At 51.6% G+C, this 12,811-nt stretch overlaps 1 protein-coding gene across 1 annotated transcript in view; it reads right to left on the bottom strand.

Moving 5' to 3' along the window:
- The window catches only part of spint2 (serine peptidase inhibitor, Kunitz type, 2), a 40,001-nt gene extending 27,490 nt beyond the window's left edge, over window positions 1-12,511 (bottom strand). The window contains exon 1 of the mRNA XM_070867668.1: window positions 11,737-12,511. Coding sequence (XP_070723769.1) covers window positions 11,737-12,139 — 403 coding nt within the window. The 5' untranslated portion in view covers window positions 12,140-12,511. The remainder of the gene's footprint in view (window positions 1-11,736) is intronic.
- Between the last annotated feature and the right edge of the window lie 300 nt (window positions 12,512-12,811).

The following is a 12,811-nucleotide window of genomic DNA, read 5'->3' as shown; positions in this document are numbered from 1 at the left end:
CAAACTACAGCCCTGTCATTTAGGGAGCTTAATCACCAACTGCTCAATTCACAAACCCGTTCAACTGGTTCACCATCACCGTCACATGTAATCATTAACTGCATGACTTCGAACTCAGATTCTCAGTGTCGGGAGGTCCATATATTGCCCACAGCACCGGTCCCTCCATTCCTCAACCAGGGCGGGCATCGTGTGCAAGGGCAACGTCACGTTAGGCAACGTAGGGAAGAGGCAGAATGGTCCGCCCACCAGGAAATGCCTGCCCAACCTACTGATCGCAGCAGACAATGTGCTACTGTTACACCGAGAGCATTCACACGCATTCCCCTCCTCCACTTTACTGACCTCTCTGGTGCACACAAGTGTTGGACATTTCCCCAACTACACTCCCAGAAACATACCAGGAGTTTTCCCATCAAGGTGGGGAAATTATTGCCAGGAATAAAGCTGGGATTATCCTCCTTACAACAGAGAGAGAGACACACACACAGAGAGACAGGCAGAGAGAGAGACATTTGCATTTATATAGCGTCTTTCACGACCACTGGACGTCCCAAAGCGCTTTACAGCCAATGAAGTACTTGGAGTGTAGTCACTGTTGTAATGTGGGAAGTGCGGCAGCCAATTTGCGCACAGCAAGCTCCCACACACAGCAACGTGATAATGACCAGATCATTTGCTTTTTAGTGATGTTGATTGAGGGATAAATATTGACAAGGACACCCCTGCTCTTCTTCGAAATAGTGGCCATGTGACCTTTTTACGTAAGAGAGCAGACAGGGCCTTTGTTTAACACCTCATCCGAAAGGCTGCCCCTCCGACAGTGCGGCGCTCCCTCAGGGCTGCACTGGGAGTGCCAGCCTGGATTTTTGTGCTCAGGTTGCTGGAGTGGGACTTGAACCCACAACTTTTTGTGACTCAGAGGCGAGGGTGCTGCCCACTGAGCCACGCGGCATATCAAGTGGAGAATTAAATGATGATGGGCTCTGCTAGAGTCGATGGGGAGAAACTGTTCCCAGGACAGAAGGGTCGGTAACCAGGAGGGACATGGATTTAAGGTGATTGGCAAAAGAGCCCGAGGGGGAGGTGAGAAGGTGGTTTTTACGCAGTGAGTTGTGATCTAGAATGTATTGCCTGAAAGTTCAATTGGAGCAGATTGAACAGTAACCTTCAAACACAGAGCCCAACCCAATGCACATCACATGATTTAACCTCCGAGAACACGGGGCCTCACCGTGTGCCAGAAGACAACAGATGCACATTAGGAAAATATGTGGGGCAGAGGAGGAGTTTAATAATAAAATCTTTGGTTTTATTACCTGAACGTCATCCGAGCCCTTTGTCATATTTGCCTTCAACACTCCGATCTAATCCTATCCATCTCGTTTCACATCCCCATCTCTACCCTCAGCGCTGTTTAACCATCATCCTTTTAGAAAACCCCTCTCCTGGTCCGGCACCGACTCAAATTTAACATTCTCACCCAAGTGCTCAAATCCCTCGCCCCTCCCTAGCTCTGATATCTCCTCCAGCCCCACCGAGATCTCTGCGCTCCTCCAATTCTGCCCTCTTGCCCATCCCCCGATTTCCATCGCTCTACCATCGGTGGCCGTGCCTTCAGCTGCCTGGGCCACAAGCTCTGGAACTCCCTCCCTAAACCTTTCCACCTCTCTCTCCTCCTTTAAGGATGAGGATTAAGGAGCATCTTAAAGTGAGTTGTGATCTAGCTCACTTTAAGATGCTCCTTAATCCTCATCCGTGCCTTGTTACCTCTAGACTTGACTATTCCAACGCACTCCTGGCTGGCCTCCCACATTCTACCCGATGTAAACTAGAGGTGATCCAAAACTCGGCTGCCCCCGTGTCCTAACTCGCACCGAGTCCCGCTCACCCATCACCCCCTGTGCTCACTGCCCCGTGTCCTAACTCGCACCGAGTCCCGCTCACCCATCACCCCCTGTGCTCACTGCCCCGTGTCCTAACTCGCACCAAGTCCCGCTCACCCATCACCCCCTGTGCTCACTGCCCCCGTGTCCTAACTCGCACCGAGTCCCGCTCACCCATCACCCCCTGTGCTCACTGCCCCGTGTCCTAACTCGCACCGAGTCCCGCTCACCCATCACCCCCTGTGCTCGCTGACCCGTGTCCTAACTCACACCGAGTCCCGCTCACCCATCACCCCCTGTGCTCACTGCCCTGTGTCCTAACTCGCACCGAGTCCCACTCACCCATCACCCCCTGTGCTCGCTGCCCCGTGTCCTAACTCGCACCGAGTCCCGCTCACCCATCACCCACTGTGCTCACTGCCCGTGTCCTAACTCGCACCGTGTCCCACTCACCCATCACCCCCTGTGCTCACTGACCGACATTGGCTCCCGGTTAAGCAACGCCTCGATTTCAAAATTCTCATCCTTGTTTTCAAATCCCTCCATGGCCCTCTCACCCCCCCAGAGATGTCTGTGCTCCTCAAATTCTGCCCTCCTGAACATCCCTCATTATAATCGCTCCACCATCGGTGGCCGTGCCTTCTGTTGCCTGGGCCCCAAGTCTGGAACTCTCTCCCTAAACCTTTCTGTCCCTCTCTCTCCTCTTTTAAGACGCTCCTTAAAACCGACCTCTTTGACCGAGCTTTTGGTCACCTGCCCTAATTTCTCCTTATGTGGCTCAGTGTCAAATTTTGTTTGATAGCGCTCCCGTGAAGCACCATGGGAGGTTTTACTATGTTGAAGGCGCTATATAAATGCAAGGCCCCAAAGTGCATCTAAATTGCGCAAACATAATTCGTGACAAACACAGCTTCCTCCACGTCAGAGAGACATTAAACCAGCTCTGGTATTTTGGGTAGCACTCTCGCCTCTGAGTCAGAATGTTGTGGGTTCAAGTCCCACTCCAGAGACTGGAGCACAAATAAATCCAGGCTGACACTCCCAGTGCAGTGCCGAGGGAGCGCCGCACTGCCGGAGGGACAGTGCCGAGGGAGCGACGCACTGCCGGAGGGGGCAGTGCCGAGGGAGCGCCGCACAGTCAGAGGGGGCAGTGCCAAGGGAGCCCCGCACTGCCGGAGGGGCAGTGCCGAGGGAGCCCCGCACTGCCGGGGGGGGGGGGGCAGTGCCGAGGGAGCCCCGCACTGCCGGGGGGGGCCATCTATCGGATAAGACATTAAAACGAGACCCCGTCTGCCCCCTCAGCTGAACATAAAAGATCCCACGGCACTATTTTGAAGAAGAGCAGGGGAGTTCTCCCCGGTGTCCTGGGGCCAATATTTATCCCTCAATCAACATCGCTAAAACAGATTATCTGGTCATTATCACATTGCTGTTTGTGGGAGCTTGCTGTGCACAAATTGGCTGCCTCGTTTCCCACATTACAACAGTGACTACACTCCAAAAGTACTTCATTGGCTGTAAAGCGATTTAAACATCCAGTGGTCGTGAAAGGCGCTATATAAATGCAAGTCTTTAACAGGTTGTTAAAAAAAAAATTTTCACTTCAAGTGTCAAATTCCCTGTTACCCTGCGAGATAGGAAAGATATTTTGGCCCACGTACAGGATAAACAGCAACAAGGACACCAGAGTAAGAATATCAGCAGGAGTCCGGCCAATACTCTGAGCCAAGAAAAGACAATACAGCGAGAGAGAGAGAGTTAGAAATCCAGTATTTCCAATCATTGTATGAAAATAGGCAGAAAATCTAGGCCACAGTTTCTACGGTGATCAACACTTTTTGATCCAAAAATATGCATCGGAACAGGAGGCCATTCGGCCCCTCGAGCCTGTTCCGCCATTCGATGAGATCACAGTTGATCTGCGAACCAACTCCATCTACTCACCTTTGCATCGGCGCCATTTAAGACGGAGCTGAGGAGGAATTTCTTCTCTCAGAGGGTCGTGAATCTTTGGAATTCTCTGCCCCAGAGAGCTGTGGAGGCCGGGTCAGTGAATAGATTCAAAGTGGAGATAGACAGAAGCTTGAACTATAGGGGGCAGGGGGGTGGGTTCAAGAGCTATGGAAATAGGCAGGAATTGAGCCCAAGATCAGATCAGCCATGATCTTATTGAGTGGCGGAGCAAGCTCGAGGGGCCGAATGGCCGACTCCTGCTCCTAATTCTTATGTTCTTATGTTCCTTCGTACCTTTGGTTAGCACAAAGCTATCAATCTCAGATTTAAAATTAACAATTGATCGAGCCTCAGTTGCCATTTGCGGAAGAGTTTTCCAAACCTCTACCACTGTGTGTGTAGAACCGTTTCCCCAATTTCACTCCTGAAAAGGTCTGGCTCTAATTTTTAGGCTATGCCCACCCCCCTAGTCCGAGACGCCCCAACCAGCAGAAAGAGTGTCTCTCGCTCTACCCCTATCTGTTCCCCTTAATATCCCGAAAACTTCGATCAGATCACCCCTCAACCTTCTAAATTCCAGGGATTACACTCCCAGTCTGTGTAACGGACAGTGAAACTGCGAGAAATAGCCCCAGGTGCATTTACGTCAATGAGTTCAGGACCCCTTTTCCAAAAGGTCTTGGGCACATTTCCCAGAGGGCTCAGCCCCCGATTCCATGGGCTGTGCTCGCGTTGACCCATTGAATGCGACAATTAATGAGCCAGTCATCCACATTGATGCCCATTAATTTTAGATACAAGCCCGACTTTTATCCCTGCAACATACTGATCCAAATAATATTACGCTCTACAGGAGGACGGAATATAGTGGCCAAACTAGTTCTGCTGGATTAAGTCTTCTCATCATTTGACGGCACAATAGAGATAGCACCAAACACTCCCTGTAGCACAATGATCTGTGTGATCGTTCCCCCCCCCCTCCGACTGCCAAAGTTCAGCTCATAAAGCAATCAATGCCACTCAGACAATTTACAGAAGCTCCCATGACAATGCGGACCTGTGTGAATTATTAACTATTTGCAGGTTAGCATCAAAGCGCCTTGCCAGAAATGTAAAGTTGATTCGGAGATTGGAATGGGTGACAGGGATAGCACACCCACCTCCTCTTCTCCCCCCCCCCCCACCCTGCCCTCCCCATTCCCCCCCCCCCCACCCTGCCCTCCTCTTCTCCCCCCCACACCCCCACCCTGCCCTCCTCTTCTCCCCACCCCCCCCACCCTGCCCTCCCCACCCTGCCCTCCCCACCCCCCCCACCCTGCCCTCCCCACCCCCCCACCCTGCCCTCCCCACCCACCCTGCCCTCCTCTTCTTCCCCCCCACCCTGCCCTCCCCACCCCGCCCTCCTCTTCTCCCCCCCACCCTGCCCTCCCCACCCCCCCACCCTGCCCTCCCCGCCCACCCTGCCCTCCTCTTCTTCCCCCCCACCCTGCCCTCCCCACCCCCCCCCACCCTGCCCTCCCCATCCCCCCCCCGCCCTCCCCACCCTGCCCTCCCCATTCCCCCCCCCCCACCCTACCCTCCTCTTCTCCCCCCCACCCTGCCCTCCCCACCCCCCCCACCCTGCCCTCCTCTTCTCCCCCCCCACCCTGCCCTCCCCACCCCCCCCCCACCCTGCCCTCCTCTTCTCCCCACCCTGCCCTCCCCATCCCCCCCACCCCCCCCTCCCCATCCCCCCCCCCACCCTGCCCTTCTCTTCTCCCCCCCACCCTGCCCTCCTCTTCTCCCCCCCACCCTGCCCTCCCCACCCCCCCCACCCTGCCCTTCTCTTCTCCCCCCCACCCTGCCCTCCCCACGCCCCCCCCACCCTGCCCCCCCACGCCCCCCACCCACCTCCTCTTCCCCCCCGCACCCTGCCCTCCTCTTCTCCCCCCCCACCCTGCCCTCCCCACCCCCCCCCACCCCCCAGTTCCTCCAGGCAATATCTTCAGTCTGCGGATAGAATAATGGTTACAAGGTGCAATGTCACAGACCAGGTAAGATGCCAGAGTTTGGTGCCAAATCTCGGAGGGGAATTATGTACATTTAATTGAATGCCCCTTTGACATAGAAACATAGAAACATAGAAACATAGAAACATAGAAACATAGAAACATAGAAACATAGAAACATAGAAAATAGGTGCAGGAGTAGGCCATTCGGCCCTTCTAGCCTGCACCGCCATTCAATGAGTTCATGGCTGAACATTCAACTTCAGTACCCCATTCCTGCTTTCTCGCCATACCCCTTGATCCCCCTAGTAGTAAGGACCTCATCTAACTCCTTTTTGAATATATTTAGTGAATTGGCCTCAACAACTTTCTGTGGTAGAGAATTCCACAGGTTCACCACTCTCTGGGTGAAGAAGTTCCTCCGCATCTCAGTCCTAAATGGCTTACCCCTTATCCTTAGACTGTGACCCCTGGTTCTGGACTTCCCCAACATTGGGAACATTCTTCCTGCATCTAACCTGTCTAACCCTGTCAGAATTTTAAATGTTTCTATGAGGTCCCCTCTCATTCTTCTGAACTCCAGTGAATACAAGCCCAGTTGATCCAGACAACAACAACTTGTGTTTATATAGCGCCTTTAACATAGTGCAATGTCCCAAGGCACTTCATAGGAGTATTATAATGAGATAAAACAATTGACACCGAGCCACATAAGGAGAAATTAGGGACAGGTGACCAAAAGCTTGGTCAAAGGAGGTAGGTTTTAAGGAGCGTCTTGAAGGAGGAAAGAGGGGTAGAGAGGCGGAGAGGTTTAGGGAGGGCGTTCCAGAGCTTGGGGCCCAGGCAACAGAAGGCACGGCCACCGATGGTGGGGAGATTATAATCAGGGATGCTCAGGAGGGCAAAATTAGAGGAGCGCAGAGATCTCGGGGGGTTGTGGGGCTGGAGGAGATTACAGAGATAGGGAGGGGCGAGGCTACGGAGGGATTTGAAAATAAGAGTGAGAATTTTGAAATCGAGGCGTTGCTTAACCGGGAGCCAATGTAGGTCAGCGAGCACAGGGGGTGATGGGTGAGCGGGACTCGGTGCGAGTTAGGTCACGGGACAGTGAGCACAGGGGGTGATGGGTGAGCGGGACTGGGTGCGAGTTAGGACATGCGGCAGTGAGCACAGGGGATGATGGGTGAGCGGGACTGGGTGCGAGTTAGGACATGGGGCAGTGAGCACAGGGGGTGATGGGTGAGCGGGACTGGGTGCGAGTTAGGACACGGGGCAGCGAGCACAGGGGGTGATGAGTGAGCGGGACTTGGTGCGAGTTAGGACACGGGGCAGTGAGCACAGGGGATGATGGGTGAGCGGGACTCAGTGTGAGTTAGGACACTGGACAGCCAAGTTTTGGATCAGCTCTAGTTTACGTCGGGTAGAATGTGGGAGGCCGGCCAGGAGTACGTTGGAATAGTCAAGTCTGGAGGTAACAAAGGCACGGATGAGGGCTTCAGCAGCGGATGAGCTGAGGCGGGGGTGGAGATGGGCAATGTTACGGAGATGGAAATAGGCGGTCTTAGTTATGCTGCGGATGTGGTTGGAAGCTCATTTGGCACCAGAGGTCCTTTATTGCTGCATCTTCTCCTTCAGAGAATGGTGGCAGATAGTCCGGAGAACTGGCATTCTCGGTCACAGTCTGGGGTGTGGCTGGACGGGAAATCCCACCCAAATGACATCTCGACTCGGGAGCTCTGTCCAAGGTCCTGCTCGCTCTGCCAACAGCTCGCGCTCCACAGTTAGAGACTAACCTCCATGTGGGACCGTCCAGGCTGCCAGAGTGAGCAAGAAGTGATGCGAGATCCGAGAAAGTTGTTTGGGGGGAAACACGAGGAGAAACAAAATATAGGAAAAGAAAATGCAGAAAGCAGTCACCCTGCATCCAATTTGTGCCAGACTCAGCCAAATGCAAAGACCCATGAAGGTGGTCAGCACTACAAGGCGATCACCAGGGTGATCTCCTGGATGGGTTGGAGTGGAATTTTCCCAGATGTTTTCTCCCTAAATTGGCCTGGGTCTTTATCTGGTTTTTGCCTCTCCCGGGAGATCACATGGCTCCGGTTGGGGTGGAGTGTAGAATGTTTCGGTGTAAGGGGTGTCACAGTTGTGTGAGGCGGACTGGTTGGGCTGGGTGCTCTTTGCCTTTCCGTCATTGTTCAGAGGTTTATATGTAACCTTCAGGGCTGCTGACCGAGGGCCGTGCGGCTCTTGGTCGCCCGGCAGGACACGATGGGCCAAGATGGCCTCCTTCTGCCCTGTAAATTTCTATGTTACTACAACCGTGATGACAGCAAAAGGTAAAAGCCACAGATGTCAAACCCGTCCGGTGTAGTCCCAACTTTTCTCTGCTATTTTTGCAGAGAACATTGCTGATCTTAAAATGTTGTGATAAAACATCACTACATAGGATTGTAGAGAGGAAGCCATTCAGCCCCTCGAGCCTGTCCCGCCATGCAATCAGATCTTAATTCCATCTACCCGCCTTGGTTCCGTAACCCTCAAAACTTTTACCCAATAAAATCAATCTATCTCACCTTTGAACATTTCACAATTGATCTAACCTCATAAACTTTTTGGGGGAAAGAGAGTTCCAGATTCCCACCGCCCTGTGTGTGAAGAAATGCTTCCTGACATCACCCTGAACGGCCTGGCTCTAATTTTAAGGTTCCGTCCCCTGGTTCTGGACCCGACCCGCGCCCCCCCCCTCCCCCACCACCCGAGGGAATAGTCTCTCTCTATCCACACTATCGAATCCTTTAAGTCATCTTAAACACCTCGATTAGATTCCCCCTTAACCTTCGACACTCGAGGGAATACAGACCCAGTCTCTGCAACCTGTCCTCGGGATTTAACCCTTTTAGCCCCATGTATTATTCTGGTGAATCCGCGCTACCCCTCCCTCCGAGGTCGAGATCTCCTTCCTGAGTTGCGGAGCCCAGGACCGAACTCAGTTACTCCAAATGGGGTCTATATAAAAACCATTTAACATAACTCCCAGCCCTTTCAAGATAAAGGTCAGCATTCCATTAGACACCTGGGAGTCCCTGGCCAGAGACCGCCCTAAGTGGAGGAAGTGCATCTGGGAGGGCGCTGAGCACCTCGAGTCTCGTCGCCGAGAGCGTGCAGAAACCAAGCGCAGGCAGCGGAAGGAGCGTGCGGCAAACCAATCCCACTCTCCCTTTCCTATCTGTCCCACCTGTGACAGGGACTGTGGTTCTCGTATCGGACTGTTCAGCCACCTAAGGACTCACTTTAAGAGTGAAAGCAAGTCTTCCTCGATTCCGAGGGACTGCCGATGATGATATAAACATTTGACCTAACTCCCAACCTTTTCAAGAAAAAGGCCAGCCTTCCATTAGCTTTCTAATTCTTTTTTGCACCAGTCCACATAGTTTTTAGCGATTTCGGTCCATAGACCCCGAAATCTCTCTGTTCCTCCACAGCTTGCAATACCTGGTCATTAACACAACCCTTGGATACAGCTTTCGTCCCCCAACGATAAACTGCTTCAATATATTTGAGAGGGTAATGGAAACCCTAGTCCAGAGTCAGAGCATCAGATACTGAGCTCCCTATAAAAGGTGCTGAACTGCCCCATGAACGAGGCAACTCTTTATCCATGGACTAGTTTTTAAATGTAGGTTTTTAAATTCCAAAATATCCAGCTATTGGGGAGGGGAGGGGAGGGATAGTGAGTAAAAATCAGTTATTATTTGGGACATCGTGGAAAGAAACGAGACAACAGGGCAGAAGCTGTTTATAAATGGACAGCTTCAGAAAGTATCGCACTGCAAACACTTCCCATAAATAACTCTCCGAAGATGTGCCTTTAATCGCAAATAATGCTCCAGACTTATATAATGTAACGTATGCACCCGTGATGTTCACAGCCTCAATAAAACCCCAGCCAGTTGGGTCTAGGTCATCCACGATGAGGTAAGCAGTTGTGAGCCTGGTGGATGAACTGGTAATGTGTCGTGTGATTGGTTTATTAACAAAGGTTTAACAACTAGTTCTTAATAGCAATGTGTTGCGATAAATTCTTAAGCAAAGAACCCATGAAGCAAATGCATTGCACATAAGAACCTTCTCGGCCGGACAGAACAGATCCCACGGCCACTATTTTGAAGAAGAGCAGGGGAGTTCTCCCCGGTGTCCTGGGGCCAATATTTATCCCTCAACCAACATCACTAAAACAGATTATCTGGTCATTATCACATTGCTGTGTGTGGGAGCTTGCTGTGCGCAAATTGGCTGCTGCGTTTCCCACATTACAACAGTGATACCCTTCAAAAAGTACTTCATTGGCTGTAAAGCGCCTTGAGATGTCCGGTGGTCATGAAAGGTGCTATAGAAATGCAAGTCTTTCTTTCTTAAAAGCAGCTGAGTTATTTGATTGCTAACCACTCGATTACAATTTTGCCAACATGCCATCACCTGGTTACCGGCACATGATGCCACTATGCCGGAAATGTGACCTCCTGTCCCCAACCAGAACACCTCCCAGCACACGATCCCAGGGAATCCATTTCCCTTTGAATGTCGCCTGTTACTAATTGACAGGTGCGTTACATCCTTTCCTGGTTCCAAACACCCCCTCGTCTTGTGAACACCCTCACGCCTATTCCTGCATCACCTCACATGGGAGGGAGACAGAGAAGCAAACACTCATTTAAAAATACACTTCGTGGCTTGCTTTAAACTCAGTTTGGAGAGGGTAAACTAATCCCTTCACCACCCCTCCCCCACCCTGGAAAATAACACAAACACTGTGTTCTACAGGGAGGTTCCCTGCTCACTCACACAAAACAAAATAGTTTACAAGCTGGTAAATATTGTGGAATAATTCTCTGCTCCTCTCCACACCCATCCCTCAAATCACCCCAAAGGGTAAATGGCAAGGTGAGCTTATATTAAATCACCTGAAGCTCGCTCCCAAGTCCAACTAACCAAGGTAAGGGCTTCACTCTAAATTAAATCCTGTACAAGACTATTGAGAGGGTTGATTGAATATACAGCAGGTTTGTTTAGACCTGCTGCACGCAAACAAGCTATTCTTCTCCCTCGAGAATGGGGAGAGTTTCACTGGAGAGAGGGACAGATTAAACAGGAGCAGGAGTCGGCCATTCGGCCCCTCGAGCCTGCTCCGCCATTCAATGAGATCACGGCTGATCTTCGACCTCAACTCCACTTTCCTGCCCGATCCCCATATCCCTTAATGTCCAAAAATCTATCAATCTCAGCCTTGAATATACTCAAGGACTGAGCCTCCACAGCCCTCTGGGGCAGAGAATTCCAAAGATTCACCACCCTCTGAGGGAAGAAATTCCTCCTCATTTCAGTCCTATATGGCCGACCCCTTATCCTGAGTCTGTGAGACCCCCTGGTTCTAGACTCCCCAGCCCGGGGGAAACACACCTCACTGTTTAAGATGGTTCCTTACCTGGTGTCTCCCGAGAGAATGGGCAGAGTTTCACTGGGAATAACAAAAGAATTAGGAGCAGGAGGAGGCCATTCGGCCCCTCGAGCCTGCTCCACCATTCAATGGGATCATGGCTGATCTTCAACCCCAACTCCATTTTCCTGCACCTTCCCATAATCCCCCCAAATCTCTCGATCTCAGCCTTGAATATACTCAATGACTGAACCTCCACAGCCCTCTGGGGCAGAGAATTCCTCAGATTCACCCCCCACCCTCTCTGAGTGAAGAAATTCCTCCTCATCTCAGTCCGAAATGGCCACAATTTCTACAGATAAACATTTTTGATCCAAAAATATACATAGGAACAGGAGACTGTGTGAGCCCTGGTTCTAGACTCCCCACAGCCAGGGGGAAAACATCCTCCCTGCATAAGATGATTCCTTACCTGGTGGAATAGCAGTGGGGTCGACGCTTTTGGGCAGCCTTACAGCCCTGGCGTTGGTCTCGTAGCCCAGGCGAGGGACGAAGATGCAGGCCGACTTCTGGCTAGCCAGGCAGCCGACGAGAAAGCAGTTCATCTTGCCCGGGAAGATGGGCTGGAGCAGAGCCAGGTTGCACCGGCTGACGGCGCAGCATTGGGACCGGCATAGCTGCGAGCTGTTGACCAAGGTGGCTCCCAGCAGCTCGGCGCCGCTTTGGAAGCTGTCCGGGTGGAGGGAGGTGTCCGAGGAGGTGTTGTAGGAAGCCGGGCAGTCGTCCAGGGGGTCCCGGGAACCGCAGCTAGCCGGGTCCAGGAGCATCAGAGCCAACAGGGCAGGCAAGAGATCGCAGCAACAAGCCAGCGCCATCGCAAACACACACACACACACACACACACACCTTCACCTGAAACTCACCCAAACCTCCTGAAACTCACTCAAACCTCCTGAAACTCACTCTGCCTCTGCACAGCTCGCCAGAAACTCCAATCGATTCGGGAGAGACAAAGTTTCTGAAATCAAACACAACTTTCCTGCCCCTCTCAAACTTTCTCCTTTGTCCGACTCGACTCGAGACGATCAACTTGTGTACAATCCCTACTTCCTTGTAACTGACGTCAGTGACAAATTACGATTCATTTCATTTCCCTCTTTGAATAATTTATGAATTCCCACCTTTTTTTAAAAAAAACTGCTTATCTATCTATCTATCTCCTCTCTCCTCTCTCCTCTCTCCTCCAATATATAATGTGGTTAGGAAATAAATGTTGAGTTGAGGGGGAGGTGTCTGATCATATTTCAGCAGCTCACGAAGCCTTGCATCACAATGTGAACTGACAGACTCTGTCTCTCTCTCAGCCTGGGGATGGATGGGCACGTTGCCTTTTACCATTTCAAAACATGTCATTTTTTAACTTTTCACGTTTACAGCATGGTCTGCTGGGGTTAGGCAGTGCTTGGGCGAGTCTCTAGGTAGATTAACGTTTAATATATATCATTAATAATTCAAATTATGAAGGATTCTAAAATAAAATAGTCACA

Source organism: Pristiophorus japonicus, chromosome 26, assembly GCF_044704955.1.
Source record: "Pristiophorus japonicus isolate sPriJap1 chromosome 26, sPriJap1.hap1, whole genome shotgun sequence".
Lineage (NCBI taxonomy): Eukaryota > Metazoa > Chordata > Chondrichthyes > Pristiophoridae > Pristiophorus > Pristiophorus japonicus.
This window is presented reverse-complemented; position numbering and strand designations above follow the sequence as displayed.